The 24,078-nt window shown below is 50.6% G+C and overlaps 1 protein-coding gene across 1 annotated transcript; it reads left to right on the forward strand.

Annotated features, from left to right (window-relative positions):
• The first annotated feature begins 249 nt into the window (after window positions 1-249).
• Nos3 (nitric oxide synthase 3) lies at window positions 250-24,029 on the forward strand. The gene is made up of 26 exons (XM_057771720.1): window positions 250-417; window positions 2,527-2,629; window positions 3,000-3,148; window positions 3,262-3,424; window positions 4,608-4,699; window positions 4,779-4,920; window positions 5,867-6,006; window positions 6,119-6,293; window positions 6,791-6,892; window positions 7,808-8,002; window positions 8,116-8,189; window positions 8,342-8,486; window positions 8,869-8,973; window positions 13,552-13,619; window positions 13,989-14,105; window positions 14,204-14,378; window positions 19,374-19,506; window positions 19,624-19,702; window positions 19,836-20,023; window positions 20,532-20,704; window positions 20,986-21,196; window positions 21,277-21,364; window positions 22,140-22,261; window positions 22,949-23,097; window positions 23,246-23,440; window positions 23,533-24,029. The coding sequence occupies exons 1-26, from the start codon at window positions 254-256 to the stop codon at window positions 23,692-23,694; spliced, it is 3,609 nt and encodes a 1,202-aa protein (XP_057627703.1). The 5' UTR covers window positions 250-253; the 3' UTR covers window positions 23,695-24,029.
• The last annotated feature ends 49 nt before the right edge of the window (window positions 24,030-24,078 follow it).

The following is a 24,078-nucleotide window of genomic DNA, read 5'->3' on the forward strand; positions in this document are numbered from 1 at the left end:
CACCTGGGTTCCCACTTATCAGCTCTCGCCCTCAAGGCGGAACCCAGGCGTCCGGCCCCCCACCCTCTGGGCCAGCGGGCTTGAAGCCGAGGTTTTAGAGCCTCCCGCCAGCCTTGTTCCTGTCCCATTGTGTGTGGGACAGGGGCGGGGCGAGGGCCAGCATCGGAGAGCCCCCTCCCACCACCCCCTCCCTGCTTCCTAAGGAAAGGGCCGGGACTCAGCAGAGCTGTCAGCAGAGTCAAGGTGCAGCGGCATGGGCAACTTGAAGAGTGTGGGCCAGGAGCCCGGGCCACCCTGCGGCCTAGGGCTTGGCCTGGGCCTGGGGCTCTGCGGCAAGCAGGGCCCAACCTCTCCAGCACCAGAGCCTAGCCAGGCACCAGCATCCCTGACCCCGCCCCAACCAGCACCAGATCACAGGTGAGGGCCCCATGGCTATGAGCAGGTAAGATCTCTGAGTAAAGGGGGTTTCTGAAGGGCTGAGGCCTAGAGCGGAGAGCCAGGAGGACCAGGCTACCAGTGCGGAAAGCGGCTAGTGTGAACTGGACAGGATGAGAGGCTGCATGGCTGAGAAGAGGCCAAACACAGAGTTGGCAGGTAATGGGTAAAAGTGAGAAATAAGGGGCCCGGCTACAGAATTGGGCCAGAGTTTGAATGTTGCTCACCTATCAAAAACTGTTTGACTTCAAACAAGTTACTTAACCTCTCTGAGCCTCTGTGTGAATAGAATGTGGACTTGAATTACTTACCAAATTCATAGGAAGTCTTCAACAAACAGTGGTGATGGCTACTGAACTTGAGAAGGCAGGAGCAGGGGAGAGGCCTTCTAGGAGTGGGGTTTCACAGAACTGGGGAGAGCTGGGACTTGAGACCCAAACACTTGGGGTGGAGGATAAGGCAAAGCCGCTAGGCCCTTTCCCCTACAGGACTCCTTCCTCACAGCCCCTTACCACATACAACCCTGCAGCCCTAGCCCTCGGGGATCTTCCCTGGGCCTGAGTCCCTGAAAAGAAGAAAGACCAAAAATCGCAGCGGGGTGTCAGGCCAAGCAGCTCCTGCCAAGCCTGAGGGTCTGGTGCAGCAGCTCAGGGACACCAGGGCCCCAAGTCCCTCCCTTCCTCCTGCGCAGGCAGGCGGTTCTGGAGGAAGTGATAAGGCTTCTGAGGCTTCCCTTCACACGATGACTGCTGTCAAGAGGGGTGTGAGTGGGAGCAAAATCAGAGGACGGGACTCCCTGTGGGGGCTTCGCTCCTCTCAGGCCCTTAGTAGGGCCCGTGCCTATTCCTATCCACTTGTCAAAATACGATCCTCAAGACAGGGTAACGTGTCGAAGGGAGACGTAGGGGCCAGTGTGGAGGGCTACCACTGTGATCCCAGCGATTGGGAAGGGGAAGCAAGAGGCTCGGGAATTCTAGGCTATCCTCAGTCATATGGAGCTTGAGGCTAGACAAACCTATCTCAACACACACACACACCACACACACCACACAGTCACACCACACACACACACACACACACACATACCACACATCCCCCACACACACCACACACACGCGCCACACACACGTGCCACACACACACGCCACACACACACATGCCACACACACGTGCCACACACACATACACACCACACGCGAGAGAGGTCATCTCACTCGCAGTTCAGAAAGCTGTCTAGACATCTACGAGCGTGACACAGGCCTCATGTGGCATCTCGGGTGGGAAGGACTTCCCCTGGTAAACACCTGGACCAAGAAAGCAGAACAAAGAGCTCTTTCTTTTTTCTCAAGACAAAGGCACCCCACTAGAACCCAGTAGACCCAGTAGTCAGTCTGTCAGTGCACGAATCTATACCTCTATACCTCACCTCCCAAATCACTAACTTCTCAACACTGCTTCCTGGGTGTCCAAACTTCCAACTTGTACATTCACACTAAAAGAACCTCAGATGCAGTGGAGACAAAATAGAGGCTATGCAGGCAGTGAGGACCAGTCTGGGCCAGCACTCCAGGCTAGAGAGTGCTCAGAGCTGTCTGAACACCACTACCCCCCCACCCCCCCACCCCGTGCACCCCAGGCTAGAGAGTGCTCAGAGCTGTCTGAACACCACCACCACCACCCCACCACCACCCCACCACCCCCCATCCCCCACCCCCCACCCCGTGCACTCCAGGCTAGAGAGTGCTCAGAGCTGTCTGAACACCACCACCACCACCCCACCACCACCCCACCACCCCCCATCCCCCACCCCCCACCCCGTGCACTCCAGGCTAGAGAGTGCTCAGAGCATGGATTCCATCCGTGCTCTCTCAGGCTAGAGACCCCATTCGTCTAAGCCTTGATGCCTTCGTAAGAAGGGGCGCAGAGGTGCTGCCCACCTGCCAAGGCTATTGTGGGAGCAGACAGAAAATATCAGGAAGCGGTGGGTGGAAGATGACCCTGTGGGGTTATTGACACGAACAAGGCTGCCCTGGACTACAGTGCAGAGGCCTAAAAGAAATAAACTTCTCTCCCATCCCTGGTTCCCAACAGCCCCCCACTCACCCGGCCCCCAGAGGGACCCAAGTTTCCTCGGGTGAAGAACTGGGAAGTGGGCAGCATCACCTATGACACCCTCAGTGCCCAGGCTCAGCAGGTGAGGACAGGCCCTACCCGGGTTTCTAGGACTGGGAAGGGGTTGAAAGAGGCCTGGGCGCAGGTGGGGACCCAAATGAGCAAGGTTTTTTGATTAGTCTTGGTCTTGTCTACAAGCTGTGAAAATTGGGAAGGGACAGAGGGGTCAAGGAACATTGCAATGGTTTCAGCAACCCTTTGGCCCTGAGCCCCGAGTGCTACCCTAAGCCAATCTGACCTCATCCCATTTCCAATCTTGGCCCGGATCTGAGTCCATCCTTTCCCAAACCTCCCTCCCTCTGCTCGGCATCTACCTCAGCCCTTGCTAACCACAGCTCATCCTGCACTCTGACCTGATCTGGGACTTTATGTTCTCTGTTCCTCTGGCCCAGGATGGACCCTGTACCCCAAGACGCTGCTTGGGATCACTGGTATTTCCAAGGAAGTTACAGAGCCGGCCCACCCAGGGCCCTTCACCCACTGAGCAGCTATTGGGTCAGGCCCGGGACTTCATCAATCAGTACTACAACTCCATCAAAAGGTGGGTCTCTCCTGCTCTGGAGCACCCCACCACTGAGCTGAGAAGCCTCCTAATCACTACTCACACCTTCCACTGTCCTGACACCCAGGCTTGTGACCCTCCCCTCTCCCCAGGAGTGGTTCCCAGGCTCATGAACAGCGGCTTCAAGAGGTGGAGGCTGAGGTGGCAGCCACAGGCACCTACCAGCTCCGGGAGAGTGAGCTAGTATTTGGGGCGAAGCAGGCCTGGCGCAATGCTCCCCGCTGTGTGGGTCGGATCCAGTGGGGAAAGCTGCAGGTAAAACCAGCTGGTACATGCCCAGACGGGTACCAGGGGCCTGAATGGAAAAGAGGGTCACAGGAAGCTCCTGCGGCCTCCCTGGGGGGCGGGTGTGAGGCAGTGGACCCAAGCCTGTCTATCTAAGCTAAAGGGGTCAGCTCCGTCCTTGGATGCTACGGGATAGCCCTCAACCTATTGACTAAGGCGTGGCGATCAAACCCCGCAGTCCTTGGCAGAAGCGAGGCAGAATATTGAGGCTCCCTGAGTAGATGAGGACAGCTGGTAAAGAGAACGAGAAATGTTGCTGGAAAAGCTGACTTGCTCCTCCTGGAGGCCTTCAGCTCACACCCGCCTCCCCTGAGGTCCCCTGTAGCCTCAGTCCCACACCCTCCTTCACACCGGTACACACCACAGAACTAGCCTGGGTTACTGGAACAGCCTCAGCACTGAGAGAAGCCAAGGGCCTACAGGGGAACTCATGACCTTGGCCTCCTGGGCTGTAAGTGGCCGCGAAAGAATGTGGACGAAAGCCACACGCTCGGCCGTGCCAAAGGCATCGCCAATAAAATCAGAACAATCTGTCTACCGCCTGCCCAACCCTCTAAGTGGTTCAAAGCTTTAGTTCAACTTTGAACCCTTTAAGCTTTCATAATAAGCTCCACTCCCTGCTGTGCCCCTCCTTTAGCCACTGGTCAACCACCGCCACCCCTACCCTGTCACAGGTGCCCCCCCCACAGGATAGGACCTCCCAGCCTTCTCCTAGTGTCGGGATGCCACGGACAGGGTTCCTAGAAGCACCTACTACGGCCGCCTCTTTCCGTCACTGTGCCGACTCAAGGGAGCTGGATGGTCACCTGCCTCGGCATGAGCACTCTGGCCAATGAGCAACTCAATGCCAGTACCCCTAGGTGGGGTCCCTGTCAAATAGAAACCTTCCCCAGACATCCCCTCAGCAGTGAGCAGGTGCCCCTCTGTGCTGGTGTTCAAGTCTGCCCTGAGGGGAGTGGGGAGATGTGTCCTGGGAAAATCAGGCTGTTCTGGGCACGTGGGGCTGTCTGGCAAAGGAGGCTGAGTAGGGCAGTGGGTAGCTCCTCCAGACCCTGCCTCCTTCCCAACAAGCCCCGTGCTAGCACTCCTCTGGAGCTGGCACTCAAAACCTCACCTGTCTCCTACATCCTTGACCTATCCCCTCTGGGCCCAGGTATTTGATGCCCGGGACTGCAGGACCGCACAGGAAATGTTCACCTACATCTGCAACCATATTAAGTATGCAACAAACCGAGGCAATATTCGGTGAGTGACCCCACCCCAGGCCCAAGCCCACCCCAGGCAGCAGTGAAGGGGCTCTAACCAGCTTCATTCCCCCTGCCAGTTCAGCCATCACAGTGTTCCCTCAGCGCTGCCCTGGCAGAGGAGACTTCCGGATCTGGAACAGCCAGCTGGTGCGCTATGCAGGCTATAGACAGCAGGATGGCTCCGTGCGAGGGGACCCTGCCAACGTGGAGATCACTGAGGTGGTATACTACTTTGCTTTCCTTCCTTCCTTCCTTCCTTCCTTCCTTCCTTCCTTCCTTCCTTCCTTCCTTTCTTCCTTCCTTCCTTCCTTCCATCCTTCTTTTTTTCTTTCTTTCTTTTCTGTTGTTGTTGTTTTTCGAGATAGGGTTTCTCTGTGGTTTTGGAACCTGCTCTGGAACTAGCTCTTATAGACCAGGCTGGCCTCGAACTCACAGAGATCCGCCTGCCTCTGCCTCCCAAGTGCTGGGATTACAGTAGTGCGCCCGACCTACTTTACTTTCTATTGCTGTAGTAAAACACTGACCAAAAGTAATCTGGAGAGGAAAGATTTTCTTTCCTCTTACAACTCACGGGTCACACTCTATTACTGAAGAAAGTCAGGGACCTGGAGGCAGAAACCTGCAGAGGCCATGAAGAAATGTTAACTGGCTTGCTCAGCTACCTTCTATAAATACCTCAGGCCCAGACAACCCAGGCACTGGCCATAGTGGGTTGGGTCACCTATATCAATCAGCAATCAATGAAAGTCCCCTGTAGACAAGCCAGTCTGGTGATGGAGGCCATTCCTCAGTTGAAGTTTCCCCTTCCCAGGTGCGTCAAGTTGACAGCCAAGAGTATTCGTCACAAGTGGGCACCCAGGCTTGTGAGGATAGGAAAGCCAGGGCATACAGCATCGAATGCAGAGAAGAGCACCAAGGGAGCAGGAGGAGGGGACCTTCCTTGGGGTGAAAGATGGGAAGCCAGGCATGGTGGTGCATTTCTGTAATTCTTGATAGGTTGAAGCAGGAGGGTCAGGAGTGCAAGGAAAGCCCTGACTACAAAAGGACAGGGTCCTCCAGCAGGTACAAAGACCGAGCCTGCTGAGGAGTCCCTGAAGTAAATAAAGAATGGGGAATGGCTAATGGTGAGGATTCCCTTGAACTCTCCTCTGTCTGCTTCCCACAGCTCTGTATCCAACACGGCTGGGCCCCAGGAAATGGCCGTTTTGATGTGCTGCCCCTGCTACTCCAGGCTCCCGATGAGCCCCCAGAACTCTTCACCCTGCCCCCAGAGCTGGTCCTCGAGGTGCCTCTGGAGCACCCCACGTGAGCATGAAAGGACAGGGTGGGCGTGGGACTACCCAGAGTCCTTTGAAGAAGGACTGTGAGGGGCACATGGCAACTCTACACAGAGGTTAATTCGAACCCGAAATCCTAGGCTAGAGTGGTTTGCTGCCCTTGGCCTGCGTTGGTATGCCCTCCCAGCTGTGTCCAACATGCTTCTGGAAATCGGGGGCCTGGAGTTCCCCGCTGCCCCTTTCAACGGCTGGTACATGAGCTCAGAGATTGGCATGAGGGACCTGTGTGACCCTCACCGTTACAACATACTTGAGGTAAGGGGATGCTGAGGGAAGGGAACGTGAAGCTGTGTGCCACCCCTTCCCCAACCCAGAGGGCTGGCCATGGGAAAATGTGAGCTGAGTGCGGTCCAGGGATGTGGGTGAGCTTTGGAGTCACCAAAGCTGGGAAGAAAGAACGGTAGAAGTGAGGACGTGTGTGGAGGACAGCTCATTAGATTCTCAAAGCAGTGTGTGCATGCATGCATGTTTCCAGGCTGGTCCTGGACTCATGATAATCCCTCTGCCCCAGCATCCCAAGAGCTGGAAGTATAGACTTGAACACCATGCCTGGCTCAAAGGGGACCTTTTCCCAGAAAAGGTTTACACCCATTTCAGAGAGGAGAAATGAAGGGCCAGCGCTGAGAAGGGACTTGCCCTCTCCGCCCCGTAGTACCTTGGTGGGCAAAACACTGGCTCAACTCAGTATTCCTCTCACCCCTCCTCCTATCCACTCCTGCTGCTCTGTCCCTACCCTGTACACCTTGTCCCAGGATGTGGCTGTCTGCATGGATCTAGACACTCGGACAACGTCCTCGCTGTGGAAAGACAAGGCAGCAGTGGAAATCAACGTGGCTGTACTGCACAGTTACCAGGTACATGGGCCCAGCCGGGGGCAAGAGAGGTTAGGGGACACAGAAACTGAGCAGAGTTGGGATATGCTATAGCCCATGTGTCATGGGGTACATTGTACCTGTAGCTTTGGACACAGGCATACTGTGGGACCCGCTGGCATCTGGAATCTCTAATACTAGGGTAGAAAGCATGCTGGGGCCGGGCGATGGTGGCGCACGCCTTTAATCCCAGCACTCGGGAGGCAGAGGCAGGCGGATCTCTGTGAGTTCGAGGCCAGCGTGGCCTAGAAGAGCTAGTTCCAGGACAGGAACCAAAAAAAGCTACAGAGAAACCCTGTCTCGAAAAATCAAAAAAAAAAAAAAAAGAAAAAGAAAAGAAAGAAAGAGAAAGAAAAAAAGAAAGAAAGAAAGAAAAAAGAAAGAAAGAAAAAAGAAAGAAAGAAAGAAAGAAAGAAAGAAAAAGAAAAAGAAAGAAAAGAAAGAAAGAAAGAAAGAAAAAGAAAGAAAGAAAGAAAGAAAGAAAGAAAGAAAGAAAGAAAGAAAGAAAGAAAGGAAAGAAAGCAAGCATGCTGGGTATGAGAGTGTCATAATACAGGGGAAGGGGGTTGGCGAGGAAACCAATGCCTGGTGAATACCTTTGTTGAGTCTGAAAGGGTTAAGGAAGGACCTGAGGGTGTGGCAGAGCGGTAGCCTGGGAGGCCCCAGGTCTATCTATGCACCCAGCCCTCGTGGCAAGGCACACAGACACTGGAAATCAGGGCTGCTCTCCCTGCTAAAACTTGGAGCAAGATTATGCAATCTGCAGAGATTTGTGGGGACATTTGCAAAATGTCATTTGCAGTGACCCAAGGCACAGGCAAGGCTGACAGTGACAAAGAAAAGGTGGGGGATCTTTAGGGCATTTCTGAGTCCAGCCTCTTCCTGTCCCCACCTCAGCTGGCCAAAGTGACCATTGTAGACCACCATGCCGCCACAGCCTCCTTCATGAAGCACTTGGAGAATGAGCAGAAGGCCAGAGGGGGCTGCCCTGCTGATTGGGCCTGGATTGTGCCCCCCATCTCAGGCAGCCTCACTCCTGTCTTCCATCAGGAGATGGTCAACTATTTCCTGTCCCCTGCCTTCCACTACCAGGTATCCAACCTGATTGGCTCTTGCCCACCTAGCACAACTCTAGGCAGCCCACAAGGACTGCTAACTTTTGTCTTCCATGTTCCTCCCTTCCCCACCCCAACACTTTTCTGCAGCCTGACCCCTGGAAGGGAAGTGCAGCAAAGGGCACGGGTATCACCAGGAAGAAGACCTTCAAGGAAGTGGCCAAGTGGGTACCCTGGGACTACATCCCTTCTCCATACTTTAGGAGAACAATCCCAGTAGTGGTACCCCCAGACTGCTGGGATGAGGTCTGGACCCCTACCTGGGAGGTCTGGCCCCTATGCACATAGGATGCCCTCACCCCACCCTTGCCTGCAGTGCAGTGAAGATCTCTGCATCACTCATGGGCACTGTGATGGCAAAGCGTGTGAAGGCGACTATCCTGTATGGCTCTGAGACTGGCCGAGCCCAGAGCTACGCACAGCAGTTGGGGAGGCTCTTCCGGAAGGCGTTTGATCCCCGGGTAGGACTGTGGCCTGGGAGGCAGGGGTTGGAAAGGGGAAAGAGTCTGTCTACCTCTTCAGAGGTGCCTAGATGATGAGAGAGTTAAAAGGAAGGGTTCATGTCAAGTCCAGAATGGTGGTGCATCCCTGTAATCTTAGCACTTGGGAGGTGGAGTCAAGAGGAGCAAAGGTTCAAGGTCATCCTTGACTACATATGAGCTCAAGGCTAACCTGGGCTTCACGAGACCTTGTCTCAAAAAAGGTAAAATTTGGGCTTCACAAAGAAAACTAAAATCTACAAGGATCCAGGATTCAATCAGGCCTTGTCTTTCCAAGGCAGCCTAAGTGAGGACAGGGACAGCAGGGAGACAAGTCCCAACATCCATCTTCTCCTCACCACAGGTCCTGTGCATGGATGAGTACGACGTAGTGTCCCTGGAGCACGAGGCACTGGTGTTGGTGGTGACCAGCACCTTTGGGAATGGGGATCCCCCGGAGAATGGAGAGGTAAGGCTTTCAGGGTGGAGAGAGTGAGGAAAGACTAGAAACAGGAGCAGCTGGACATACATACTATACTCACATATGCGCGCACACACATATGCGCACACACGCGCACACACATGCACCAGGACGGAAAATAAATCTGATGAAGTAGCCCCACTTCCTGACGGGAATGGGAACTGGCTGCTGGAACCTTGACTCCCATGTCCCTAGCCATCTCTATTATCAGTGCTACTCTTTCATATGAGGCAGGCACTTCCTGGCTGACCAAAGAGTGCCTCCAGGTCTTGACAAATGAGAAAAACAAGGATTGCCTGCTCACTTCAGTACTGTAACTGTCCCTTTTCTTTTTCTGAAAAGAAGCATGTGCACTCTCTGGGTGCCAGCATAGATTAAATAGCTTCACTTGCTCAACATGGCTTAAACAAAATCCAAGGCCATCAAATGCCTTATGGATAACCATTATCTTCCCGTGGTATGCTCTGTGCCCCAAGTTTGAGGCGTTTCCGCCTGCTCATCTGTTCCCACCTCTGATGTCAGAACCCTTATGAGTGCTGAGTCCCTCCTCTAGAATCCAAAGGTAAATGGCTTACAGCAAGCTTGAATTCTGACAGTTCCCTGGCTGTAATGTTTGTTTGTTTAAAACAAGCAAACTGAAACAGAGCACCATGAGTCAGGTGTAATATCATATGTAATCTTGAAAGGCACAGGCAGGAGGATCAAGAGTTTCAGGTTATCTACAGCAAAACTGAGTTTAAGGCCAGTCTGGGCTACAGGAGATTCCAAAACAGGAATGTCTTTAATCCTAGTACTAGGGAGGCAAAGGCAGATGGAGTTCAGGCTAGCCTTATCTACATAATGAGGCCCTGTCTCCACAACAACAATAAACAAACAGAAACTGGGTCAGGTAAGAAGAGGTGGATGGCTCAGCAGGTAAAGGCACTCACTGCCATGCCTGGGGCCCTGAATTCTATCCTCAAGACCTAGACAAAAGAACAGAACCAACTGCTGCAAAGTGTCCTCTGACCTCTATACATTGTAAGGACGTGCGTGCATGCAAGTTAAAATAAGAGCAATAAAAGATTTAAAACAAACAAACAAATCCAAACACCTGTCTCAGCATCTACTCGGTGTCTGGAGGGACCTCCCTGTGCATCATGACATGCAGAGGGCATCACACAGCAAGACAGTAGGAATGCTCCAGAGAGGGCCGCTTTTATAGCAGGGCTTCCCAATACAGCTCATTAATCCATTAATCCGGGAGTAGATGAGACCACTCATGAAGGCAGAGCCCTCTCAACCCAACCCTCTCCAAAGGTCTGACCTCCAAATGTCATTAACACGAGATTGGAGGGACAAACACCAAGCTGTAAGTGACATCATGATTTAGCTTTGAAGCAGAGAAGTGGTGTGTGTGACCCACAGTCCCAATAAGACACAGAGCGGTTCATCCGCCCCACCTCCTCCCAAAGCCTCGTCAGCTTCTCCAAGTCAGTCTCCAGTCACGACAGATAGATGGGTCTCGGAAGTGCAAGTGCTGTGGCTTCGGTCACTCTGCCTGTTTTGGAGGTTTGTCCCTGTCCATGGCTCAGTACTTTCTTCCCCTGCTGAGTGGTGTTCACTGTGTGAACAGCCCCGGCTTGTTTATCCATTCTTCTGTTGATAGACACTTGGACTGTTTCCAATTTGGGGTTATTATGAATAAAACTGTTAAGAACATTCTTGTAGCAGGCTTTTGTGGGCTTGTGTTTTCATTTCTCTTGGATAAATACCCGGGAGTGGAATTATTGGGTCATAGGGAAGATGTAAATTTAACTGTTTTTTTTTTCGGGGGGGGGGTCTATTTTGTTTTTTCAGACTGTCAAATGACCAGATTAAACCACGCTTTTGAGATGTGAGCATTTCAATTTCACGCCCAAATTTTTTAGAGGAAGAAATGTAGAAAAATATCACACAGAAAACAGAGTATATACCCAAAAGATATGAACAAGAATATTTATGGCAACATTGCTCATAACACCCACACTGGAAACAATTCAAGTGTCAATCAACAGTAGATTGGATAAACACTGATAAACTCACATGCGGTACAGCAGTGTGAACAAATTACAACACACAATACAGATGAAAAATGAAACAGGCCATGAATACATATGGTAGAATCCACTTTGTCTGAAGTTCAAAACCAGGCAACTCTAACCCAGGGGGGGTTCTCTATCAGGAGACTAGTATGAGGCACAAAGGTGACTTCAGGATGCTGGCACTACTTCATGAGGGATGCTGATCACACACACCTACATGACTATGTAGTTACTCTAAGTCATTCACACACGGAGCTCAAGGTTGGGGACATAGGACAATTGGTAGGGTACTTGACTAGCATATTCAAAGGGTTTGAATCTTGGCACCACATTCATCAGGTGTGCTGGCACATATGTAATCTCAGCACTCAAGAGTTAGAGGCAGGAGGATTAGAAGGTCACGGTCATCTTTCACTATATAGCAAATTAGAATCAAGCCTGATCTACATGAGACCCTGTTTCAAAAAAAAAAAAAACCCACACAAAAACAAAAAAAACCCTGAAGTTCATGTCTCATGTGCTGACTAGAGTAACCCCACAGAAACACCCCCCAGCTTATCTATAGTTAGCGTTTAGGAGCTGTGTTTTGTGTGATTTCTAACTTGTTTCCATGGTGGCACCAAAATGTAAAAGAGCCTTCTGAGGTGGCCCACTTAAATAATCCCCCTACACTCCATCAGGCCCTGAAGCTCTGTCCATTCCAAAGCTGGCTAAAGTGCTGGGGGCTGCTCGTGCCCAGTGTTGATGTGGACAAGAATGAGCTTCCTTCCCTCGCCACTCAAGTAGGACTTGACCACCCCACTGAGAATTGACTATTAGTTTGAGTGTGTGTGTGTGTACACTGTGACATGTGTGTGGAAGTCAGAGGACCTTTGTGAAGTTGGTTCCCTCCTTCCACTCTTAGGTGGGCTCCACAGATGAATCTCAGGTTCCCCTCGTGTAGAGCAAGCATCTTCACCTGGTGAGCCCTCTCACCGGTCACTGTCCATTGTTTTGTTTTGTTTGAGATGGGGTCTCACTGTGTAGACCAGACAGGCATCAAACTCATACAGATCAACCTGCTTGGATTAGAAGCATGTGCCACTACACCTGGCATGTCCACCCAGTTTTTAAAGTCCTCATTCAGCCACCCCACCTCTAAAGACCGCTTGACTGAGCCTCACAAAGATGTATGGTATGTGGGTGAGGATGTTGGAGAACTAACGGTTCATAGGCTACCTGGTGTCCTTCAGTCATAGGATGTCATACACCACCATACAGGCAAATATGGGTGGAGGATATAGCCATCATAAAGAAGTCAAAGGGCTAGAGAGATGTCTCAGCATTTGAGAGCACCAACTGCTCTTCCAGAGGACCCGGGTTTGATTTCCAACACCCACATGGTGGCTCACATCCATCTTTAACTCCAGTTCCAGGGGATCTGACACCTTCTTGCCTTCATGGGTACCGACATGCACACAGTGCACAAACATACATGTGGGCAAAACACTCATATGCATAAAATAAAAGAAATAAATCTCAGAAAAGAGAATGAAGCCAAGCTTAAGATATTGGCTTAGAAGGCTATCCACAATAGTCACTGATAAAAACCAAGCAAGAATTACATGGTTCCATTAAAAAACAAACTATATGCACCTATATAAGTACCAATAGCCTCCAATTTAGTGTGTTTCAATTGTGACTTTTTACTTTATATAATGGCAATATGAGTCCATTAGAAATTATTTCATTGGATGATGATGGTGCACATCTTTAATCCCAGCACTCGGGAGGCAAAGGCAGGTGGATATTTGTGAGTTTGAGGCCAGCCTGGTCTACAGAGCTAGTTCCAGGGCAGCCAGGACTATACAGAGAAACCCTATCATGAAAAAAAAGAATAAGAAAAAGAAAGAAGGAAGGAAAGAAAAAAAGAAAGAAAGAAAGAAAGAAAGAAAGAAAGAAAGAAAGAAAGAAAGAAAGAAGAAAGAAATGTATTTCAGATTCTGAACTTGGATCTGTGCCCAGACTAGAGACATGGAATGGGATGCTGTGTTTGGCTTGTTGGGCAGCTCCCATTTACCCACAATTGCAGGGAAAGAACCACACTCTAGTGTGCTTTCTTGGTGCGTTTAGATGTGTGGGGGAGAGGGGTAAAGGGTGTGCTGCACATCCTGTTAAAGCCTTCCCAGCAGCCGGGCGGTGGTGGCGCACGCCTTTAATCCCAGCACTCAGGAGGCAGAGGCAGGCGGATCTCTGGGAGTTCGAGGCCAGCCTGGGCTACAAAGGAAGTTCCAGGACAGGCTCCAAAGCTACAGAGAAACCCTGTCTCAAAAAACCAAAAAAAAGCCTTCCCAGCTTAGAGTGCATGTGTTGGGATGTAACCCTCTGTGAGTCAAAGCATGCGTGTTCAATGATACAAGGCTACACACATACACACATACACACAGCCAGCCTGGTTTTAAGTTCCTGTATAGTACAAAATAACACTAACCATGATGCAAACACATGGTGTTTCCCTGCACAGAGCTTCGCAGCAGCACTGATGGAGATGTCGGGGCCCTACAACAGCTCCCCTCGGCCGGAACAGCACAAGTGAGTGGGAGCAGGAAGACGGGACAAGAGGCTTTGGGGACACTAAAGGGGAGGTCTTAGGGACCTTACCCTGGTCTCTCAAGTCCTTTTCAACAAGCTGGGGAACAGAGAGCATGAGGCCTGGACACCATCCAGCCACAAGCCCCCCCCCTCACTGGGAACCTGATCATTTCCAGGCCTATGACTTCCCCCTACAATCCTGAGGTCTCTTCCAGAAGGAGAGGCAGAGCAGAGCCCTCCACCACTACCTCAAGGCTGCATTTCAACCCTTCTCACTCCAGGAGTAGGAACCACAAACCTGTTCCCTGGCTGGGACCGGGCCATGTTTCCAGTTCCCTGTGACACCCCATCTTTATCCTCTCTTGCCAGGAGTTACAAAATCCGATTCAACAGCGTCTCCTGCTCAGACCCCCTGGTATCGTCTTGGCGGCGCAAGAGGAAAGAGTCCAGTAACACAGATAGCGCAGGGGCCCTGGGCACCCTCAGGTTAGGGTCCTCACTAAAGGGGGTGAACGGGAGAGAGAAACCACCTGGGTAGACATGGACTGGCATGGGGACTTCAACAAAGGCTCCCTGTACCACAGGTTCTGTGTTTTTGGGCTCGGCTCCCGAGCATACCCCCACTTCTGTGCCTTTGCTCGGGCAGTGGACACAAGGCTGGAGGAGCTGGGTGGGGAACGGCTATTGCAGCTGGGCCAGGGTGATGAGCTCTGCGGCCAGGAGGAGGCTTTCCGAGGCTGGGCCCAGGCAGCCTTCCAGGTGAGCGCCCCGGTGCCCTATATCTGACCCTGGGCAAACCTCTGTTCTGACTCTGACCTGAGGCTTCTGTAGTTGAACCCTGAAATACTGAGACTAGAGGCTCGCTGACTTCCTAATCTGGTTCTCTGGCCTTGCCCTGTTCTTTTCCAAAATTGCCTTAACTTTGCCACTCAATAGCCGGCCCTTCTGGAATCAGCCCCAAGTAGTGGACAACAGGTACTACCAACAGAGGCACCACATCAGGCTAGAAACATGGCAAAAAAGAACAGGCAGGGCCTACAGAAGGGCTCCTCAGATAGCCATAAGCTGGCCCCAAGAATGGGTGCACAAAGGAATGAAGTCAGGGCACCAGGACTCTGTAGTAGGAGACTACTCGTTCATTTCCTGGTCGCCCAGACCCAAATAATCACACAGAAACTATATTAATTAATTAAAACATTGTTTGGCATTTTATCTCAGGTTTCTTATTGGCTAGCTCTTATATCTTAACCCATTTCTATTACTCTGTGTATCACCATAAGGCTGTGGCTTACTGGGTAAGGTTCTGGCAACCGTCTCCTTTGGCAGCTACATGGCGTCTCTCTGACTTCACCTATTCTCTCTCTATATCTCTTCCAGCCTGGCTATAGTCTGTCCTGCTATGGGAAGAAGCAGCTTCTTTATTAATCAATGGTAATAAGACATATTCATAGCATACAGAGGGAAATCCCACATCACCTCCCATTTTCTGTCTAAATAAAAAGGAAGGTTTTAACTTTAATATAGTAAAATTACATACAGCAAGACAGGTTTAAGCAAGAATTACAGTTACGGTACTTAGTCTATTTGAACCTGGCAAAATTAAAGAAAATATACTATCATCTATTTTATCTTTGTGAATCTAAAGTTTCATATCTAATTAATCTTTTATCATAACTAAGGAAAACTATAACTATCTGTCTTCAGCTCTTTAAAGACCCCAAGAGGATATAATATTACCTAAGTAAACAGGAAGTGCATTGTTAGCAACTTCCAAAACTCTAGAATTAACAGAGACATTTATCATACTAAGGAAAACTATAACTATCTGTCTTCAGCTCTTTAAAGACCCCAGGAAGATATAATATTACCTAAGTAAACAGGAAGTGCATTGTTAGCAACTTCCAAAACTCTAGAATTGACAGAGACATCTGGCTGCCTGGACAGTCACCCAAAGTTCTTCTGTAATGTTGGGGCATCCATATTTAGCCTACAGGCCCATAATATCTAACAGACATTTCAGTGAAGCAGGAGATTTGAAGATCTGTTGCTCTGCCTTGTACTGACAAAGTCCATCCATTGCTTTCTTTTGAGTCCTACAAAATGTTTGGCAGGATTTTTTTCATGAGGCCAGAACCCTGAGGACCATTCCGTCTTTTGGAAAGTTCAGCAGTCGCTTTTCTGTGGGTCCTGTGTGTCCAGTTCATACAGCATACCATCAAGCAGTCCAAGCAGGAGCAGTTTCTTGCCCAGATGGCTAGCCTTGTCACACTGAAGGCAAATTCCATAATGAGTTTCTTCAATGCCCACCAAGCTCTCTGAAGTAATTGGTGCTGCCAGAAGCAGGCATGTCTCACTGCTGAGAAAAGTCTAAGTTCTTAAAACATTTTAAACACCATATTTTGTAAGTCTTTGAAAGGTTTGAAGAATACCTATCCATCTGAAATAAATCTTTGTACATCTAGAAAACCTAACTAACAAGACAAGTTTGACAATTATAAATGACTATCTATTAATCTGTAATTTTTAATTATACATTACATTTTTAAATGAGCTGCACAAACACAATACCTTAAACAAGAGTAGAAACTATACAGTGTAGCAAAATCAACTTTAAATTTGTATCAACAGACCAAGATCCATACCAATACAAAGTATTTATCTTTATATCATATTCCCCTTATCTTTTTTTGAAATTGACTGTGATCATTAATCACTTATAATTAACACCCTTTAAATGAAAACAAACATTTATAAACAATCATTTTGGGGATTTGGGCGTAGTTTTCTCCAAACTGCTTCCTGCTTTTTGTTAGGCAAAGTATTTTTAGGGTTCACAGAGAACTTTTGGGGGTATTGTTCCATTAAACCACATTAGCCTGGGAGGAATCCACAGGTTTTTATTTTCTGTGGAAACAAAGGCAGAACTTCTTTTCCAAAGCCCCAAATTTTGAAGTCAAGAGACCTTTATGTTGGTTTAACTTAGCAGCCCCAGAATCAAATATTTTCCTGCAGTCAAAAAATTTAAAGAAAACACAGTAATATGCATAATCCAGACTCTGTATATTTTTTATCTTTACATTGATTTTTTACTCTATTACTTTTTAATATTTATTACCTTTATATAATAATCTATGACTATCTGTACTCTTTTATTTTTTTTTTATTTTTTTTTTGTTTTTTTTATTTTTTTTGTACTCTTTTATATTACTTTTACCGTCTCTTTTTTTAAATTTTTATTTATTTATTATGTATACAATATTCTATCTGACATGTATGCCTGCAGGCCAGAAGAGGGCACCAGACCTCATTACAGATGGTTGTGAGCCACCATGTGGTTGCTGGGAATTGAACTCAGGACCTTTGGAAGAGCAGGCAATGCTCTTAACCACTGAGCCATCTCTCCAGCCCCTTTTACTGTCTCTTTAAAGGCTTTGTTTTATCTATACCTTTTTCCTTCTCTCTCCTGAGCCTATGTACATTTTTTAAACACACTGTGTCTCATTTAGAGGTCTGTTATGTCTGACTCTGTCCTGTTGTGTATCTGAAATCCTTTTCTGACAAGGACTGCTTCTTCAAATGCTAAACTGGCTAGGACTAAGGCTGTTTTGCCTTTCGGCCCCACCCATACCAACATGGCAGAGGTTCACTGCCAGTTTTGCGACTTCTGGGTGGGAGCTGTGCTCACCACCTCAACTCTGGGAAGCACCGTGCAGCACATAAACCCCTTTTGTCTGAGTAAAAGCTAAATCTGCCAGGGAGCATGCTGCGTGGCCTGGAAAGGTCTCCATGTATGGCAGTGGGAATCCGCCATGCTTTCCTGCCTGTGCACAGCTAGCAGACCCAATCCAGCTGCTTTCCCAGGCAGGGTGCTGAGTGGAAGGCATGCTCTCAGCTACATCCCTCTTAACCCCGCACGGGCATACAAGCACAGACACGAAGTGTGTGGCTGGCCATGCAGGTTAGCCCCAAATGTATGGCCACCATTTTGTAAATGGAGACTGTTCGTTTGTTTCCTGGTCGCCCAGACCTGCGTAATCACATAAAAACTATATTAATTACAACACTGTCCAGCATATTGGCTCAGGCTTCTTACTGGCTATCTCTTATATCTTAACCCATTTCTATTATTATGTGTATTGCCACAAAGCTGTGGCTTACTGGGTAAGGTTCTGGCAACCATCTCCTTTGACAGCTACATGGAGTCTCTCTGACTTCGCCTATTCTCTCTCTGTATCTCTTCCAGCCTGGCTATATTCTGCCCTGCTATAGGCAGAAGAAGCTTCTTTATTAACCAATGGTTAAAAAAAGAAAAAAAAAGTATTCATAGCATACAGAGGGAAATTCCATATCAGGACTCCTACTCAAAGCAAGCAAGATGGAAGAAGAAAGACAGGGCCCAGAGGGTCATTCAGAGGTCAGGGCTAAAGCTCAGGCCAGTAGAAACTCCAGGAAGCTGGAGAGCAGTTCTGGTGCCTGGTCTGAAGGGCTGGTTCTGGACAGAGAAGTATCCCAGGGAACTCCCCCAGAGCATCTTCGTCACTCTGAAACTTCTCAATCAGTGAGGGAGCCCCCACATCTGTCCATCCATTTGGAACTCAGTTTTTGTTAGTCAAGACCCAATGCAAGAAACCAGAGGGTTTGCTTGGAAGGAAAAGGTCAAGATTGAGAAAAAAGAAATAGAAAATACGACCCAGAGACTAGAGAAAATGGAGATGCTGTAAGTTTCTGAGCAAGGTGAGCCCACAGGGAGATGTTTTATAATTGTGGTGATGCAGACAAATGAAAGCCTCTGAGGAGCAGGAAGACAGGCTCACTGGGACAGTAGCAGTGGGGATCGGAAGGAAGGGAGGGGGCCCAGGGAGGAAGGAAGAGATAGAAGGCTACACACTCTAGAAGAGAAACAGTAACAGCCTGGAGAGAGGACCCAGCCCACCACGGGAGCCCTGCATCTCAAGGCTGGAACAGCAAGCTGCTTGTCCATTTGTCCCTGACCAGAAGCGGACAGACGGAGGAGCAGGATCCCTCCCCCTCTTCTACAACAAGACAGCACTGGCCCTCTGCATACATTGTTCTATGGGCTTTGCATGAAGCATCTCAGAGAGGAATGGGGGCGTGTAGCTCAATGGTAAAGTGCTTACCCAGCATGCACTAAGCCCTAGGTTCAGCCCTTGTCACTACAGAAGCCAAGTGTGGTGGCACACTCCTGTAAGCCCAGCACTTGGGAAGTGGAGACAGGAGAATCAGAAATTCAAAGCCATCCCTTTTTACACTGCAAGTTAGAGGCCAGTCTGGGCTACAAAAGACCCTGCCTCTGAAAACAGAAGGATCTTATTTAATCTTTCCTGGAACCTAATTGAAGGGCCAAGAAGGGAAACTGAGACACAGAGGATGTTAGGTCCCGAGAGAGTCCAGACTCAGGTCCGAGTTCATAGCTGCCTTCACCGAGCAACAGTGTGCTCTCAGGGACATGGGTCAGTACTTATCAGACAAGCAGATGTGACAAGTCAGGGCCCTATGATAGTGGCCAAATGAGCTAGAAAATAAAGTGCCATGGTCAGCAATAACCTCAGCCTTGGTCTCCCTGTCACCAATGTGGGTGCTGACCCCACAGCTAGGAACTTGGGCTGCCCTGACTGAAATGAAAAGAGACTGCAGGTGACCGGCAGGCCCAGCCCTACCTCCCTTAATACTCCCTTAATACACTGAGGCTTCCTGGAGGCAAGGAGCCTTAGGCCCTCACTACTCATCCCTCAGGCCGCCTGTGAGACCTTCTGTGTGGGAGAAGATGCCAAGGCTGCCGCCCGAGACATCTTCAGCCCCAAACGCAGCTGGAAGCGCCAGAGGTACCGACTGAGTACCCAGGCTGAGAGCCTGCAGTTACTACCAGGTACAACCCTGACCTCAACCTGACCTTGCTGAGTGGAGGGGGGGTGGTCCTAGGATTCTCCCTCACAGGCCAAGACCCACTCACCTGCTCAGACCCCTTTATTCTCTTGCTCCCCAGGGCTGACCCATGTGCATAGGCGGAAGATGTTCCAGGCTACGGTCCTCTCTGTGGAAAACCTACAGAGCAGCAAATCCACGTGAGGAATATGGCTCACCCCATGCTCCTCACTGTTAGGGTCCTCCTCATGGAGACCTACCATACTCCTCCCACATTCCTCCTTCCTCCTCCCTGTTTTCTGACCTCAATAACTCCTCCCTTCACACTCCTAGCCGAGCCACAATCCTGGTGCGTCTGGACACTGGTGGCCAAGAGGGACTGCAGTACCAGCCAGGGGACCACATAGGTGTGTGCCCACCCAACCGACCCGGCCTAGTGGAGGCACTGCTGAGCAGAGTGGAGGACCCTCCGCCATCCACAGAGTCTGTGGCCGTGGAGCAACTGGAGAAGGGCAGCCCTGGTGAGGATTGTGGCCTGGGGTGGGAGAGTAAGAGCCTGCTGCGTCCCCTGGCACAGGACCCCATGGTGCTCAGTGCCCACAGGGTTACCACCATGCTTCACACCTAGGTACTACCTGGACCTAGCTGCCACTCTAACCAGGATGACCTTGTTGCATGTGGCCCTTTTCCAGAACCCACCAAGCACCCTAAAGGCCTCCTTCCAGCCTCAGCCTCCCCACAGTCTAATTTCTCCGTAGCTGGCCTATCTCCTTCCACAACAAATGCATGGAGATAAGATAACTTGATGGGGTTACAGGCAGAGGAGATCAGAGAAACCCAGTTTAGCAAGGGTCCCCCCCACCCCTGCTCATATCATATCAGAGCTGCTCAGAAAAGCACATGCCACCATTCAAGGACAGATTTTTCAATAAGACACAGTAACACCTGGTCAGTCCCCCAAAAGTCAACAAAGGGAGCTTCAGTTCAGACCACCCAGCCTCAGTGATCCCCTCTGTGCATCACTCCCAGGTGGCCCTCCCCCTGGCTGGGTACGGGACCCCCGGCTGCCCCCATGTACGCTGCGCCAGGCTCTCACCTTCTTCCTGGACATCACTTCCCCACCCAGCCCTCGCCTCCTTCGACTTCTCAGCACCCTGGCAGAAGAGTCCAGTGAACAGCAGGAGCTGGAAGCCCTCAGCCAGGTGGGGGCCATGCTGTAGGGAGCAGGGGCTAGACTAGAGGATGATAAATAAATTGGGGACATTCAGTGAAAATAAGTACTCCATACATGCCAAGTTCTCTGGACTTGCTTCTCCTGGCCAACATGCACTGGTGCTTTAAGGCCTGTCTCCTTGTTGCTCTGGGTCTTCAAGGGTGTGTGTTGGCCTGAACTGAGCATGGATAAACGCTAAGGAGACCCATCTAGGTAGGGGTCACTCTGGCAAGGACTGCGGGGTCCTCAGCTCAGCATATCTGCCCCCAGGACCCCCGGCGCTATGAAGAGTGGAAGTGGTTCCGCTGCCCCACACTGTTGGAGGTGCTGGAGCAGTTCCCGTCAGTGGCATTGCCTGCCCCTCTGATCCTCACCCAGCTGCCCCTGCTCCAGCCCCGGTACTACTCTGTCAGCTCAGCACCCAGCACCCACCCAGGAGAGATCCATCTCACCGTAGCTGTGCTGGCGTATCGAACCCAGGGTGAGGCTGGGAGCTGGAAGTGCCTGGTCTTGGCAAGACCAAGACAGACCTCTGAAATGTCCTCTCCTCCTAATCCCTAGATGGGCTGGGCCCTCTGCACTATGGGGTGTGTTCTACGTGGCTGAGCCAACTCAAGGCAGGAGACCTGGTGCCCTGCTTCATCAGGGGGTAAGTGAGGCCTCTGGGGTAGGGAAGGGGTAGAACAGGTCATCTGTGTCCAGGCAGGGGTGAGAAAGTGCTACGTGCATGGCAGGGACCAGTGGGGAGTGTGTGTGTGTGTGTGTGTGTGTGTGTGTGTGTGTGTGTGTTTGCATGGAGGGGGTAGGGGTACCACAAGGATTAGCTGGTAATTAGGTCCTCTGAAGCATGGAGGGCCTATTAGTACATCAAGAACAGTGGGGTCTCTGGGTCACTTCACAACTATGGCTGAGCTTTGGACCTCAATAACAGTGCAGAGTCCTGCCCCTGAAACCAGAACTGCCAGAAACAACATGGATTAGCCAGTGGCCCTAGTGCTTTGTGAAAGTATAGCCCCCTGCATGTCTCTCTGTGTCCTTGGCTACAGACTATGTTAAAAGTCTAGGCTTTTAGCAGGCATGGTGGTTCTACACCGTTAATCCAACACTTGGAGGACCAAGGCAAGCAGATTTCTGTGAGTTTGAGACCAACCTTGTTTACAAAGCAAGTTACAGACCAACCAGAATTGTATAGTGAGATCCTGCCTAAAACAAAACAACAACAAAGAAACCCATGCCATTTGTTATTGGGCCTTCGGCTTTCTTGTCTATACAGCCAAAGTTTGGTGGGTATGTATATGGTTGTGAGCCACCACGTAGTTGCTGGGAATTGAACTCAGAACCTTTGGAACAGCAGGCAATAGCTCTTAACCTCTGAGCCATCTCTCCAGCCCGAAAAGAGGCCTTAACAGATTCTCTCTGCCTAGGGCTCCCTCCTTCCGGCTGCCACCTGATCCCAACTTGCCCTGCATCCTGGTGGGCCCAGGGACTGGCATCGCACCCTTCCGGGGATTCTGGCAGGAAAGATTACATGACATTGAGATCAAAGGTGAGGCTGGGGCGAAGGGTGCACCTGGAAGTCAGAAGAGAGCCAAGGAGGAAAGGAGTGAGGCTGGAGGAAATGACCATAAAAGAAAGTGGGACCAAAGGTGAAAAGAAGCTAGTTAATGGGGAGGGGAGGAGAGGAGAGGACTGGGTCCTGTTTGTTTGCCTTCCTGGTGGTCCCTCTGCATATAATAGGATTTGAAGTGGACTGAGGGTAAAGAATGAAGGGATAGGGTAGGAATTCAGACAGGAGACAGCTCCAGGTAGATTCCTAACCGTGTCAGAGCTCATCTAGGGCCACCCTATCAGTGTTCTGGCCAGGTGTCAATAAAAGAAGGTTGTGTGGGAGAGGATGGTTGAAAGGTACAGAAGAATACGAGCTGGGCCTGGAGTTAAGTGAACCTGGGATGTCACACAGACTTTGAGTACAGTATTGAGTAGATAGAGCAGGTTCTAGTGGAGTTCCACTCCTGGTTCGGCTGCCTGAATGCCTATTTCCTTCTGTAAATCAGAGGTGTGCCAGGGTCTGGGTGAAAGCACCCTATTTGCCCCTAGAGGCTGAACAGCCAAGATTGTGGTTGCTCCAACCCAAAAGCCTGGCTGGCACCCTGGGCAAGCGTGGCCTGGAGGTGGTGATAACAAGGCTCCTCCAGAGGAAGGAGGCCCTCTCAAACCACCTTATTGCTCTCAGGGCTGCAGCCTGCCCCCATGACTTTGGTGTTTGGCTGCCGATGCTCCCAACTCGACCATCTCTACCGAGACGAAGTACTGGATGCCCAGAAGCGCGGGGTTTTTGGACACATCCTCACCGCCTATTCCAGGGATCCTGGCAGCCCTAAGGTACCAGGCAGCAGGCGGTAGAGCTGGCAGATGGCGCTACCAGACTTGGGTGGTCCCCAAGCCCCCCACCCAGTCCCAACCCTCCCCTTAGACACGCCCCCAGCCTGGGTGTTCTCACCGCAAGGCCCGCCTCCCATCCCGCCCCCAGACCTACGTACAGGACCTCCTGAGGACAGAGCTGGCCGCGGAGGTTCACCGCGTGCTGTGCCTCGAGCAAGGACACATGTTTGTCTGCGGCGACGTCACTATGGCAACCAGCGTCCTGCAGACCGTACAGCGAATTCTGGCAACAGAGGGCGACATGGAGCTGGACGAGGCCGGTGACGTCATCGGCGTGCTGCGGGTACGAAGGGGCGGGCCCGGGCCTGGCTAGGGTAGGTCTATGCTGGCTGCTCATGTTCTGGTGGGTTAACCGATCTCTTTTCCTCCTCTCAGGATCAGCAACGCTACCACGAGGACATCTTCGGGCTTACATTGCGCACCCAGGAGGTGACAAGCCGCATACGCACCCAGAGCTTTTCCTTGCAGGAGCGACAGCTGCGAGGTGCAGTGCCCTGGTCCTTCGACCCTCCCGGCCCAGAAACCCCGGGTTCGTGACAATCTCTTCCCCTCCAGTTCTCGGAGAGAGGGACTGTCTCACTCTGTTCGGCTGACCAAAGCCAGCCACCCTCTCTCGAGAATGCCTACAAGCATGAGTCGCGAGACTGCGGATATACGAACTCTAATCTCTCCAGTTCACCTAGGCAGGGAGGGATTCGGCCTACATCTTGAAGGTTCCTCTAGCTGTGGTATTGGCCCTCTAGGTATATTTTTGATGGACTGTAGACTCCTTTATCCCTCTCTGGAGTATTTTAACTTTGAAGTCTATGTCATCCCGGTATTTATTGGAGATTTATCATAAAAGATCATGCTAGATGTCATGAGATGCCCAACCCGACTCTTGTGGATTACGATGATTGAAAAATCTTTTAATCCATTCTT

Source organism: Chionomys nivalis, chromosome 1, assembly GCF_950005125.1.
Source record: "Chionomys nivalis chromosome 1, mChiNiv1.1, whole genome shotgun sequence".
Taxonomy (NCBI): Eukaryota; Metazoa; Chordata; class Mammalia; order Rodentia; family Cricetidae; genus Chionomys; species Chionomys nivalis.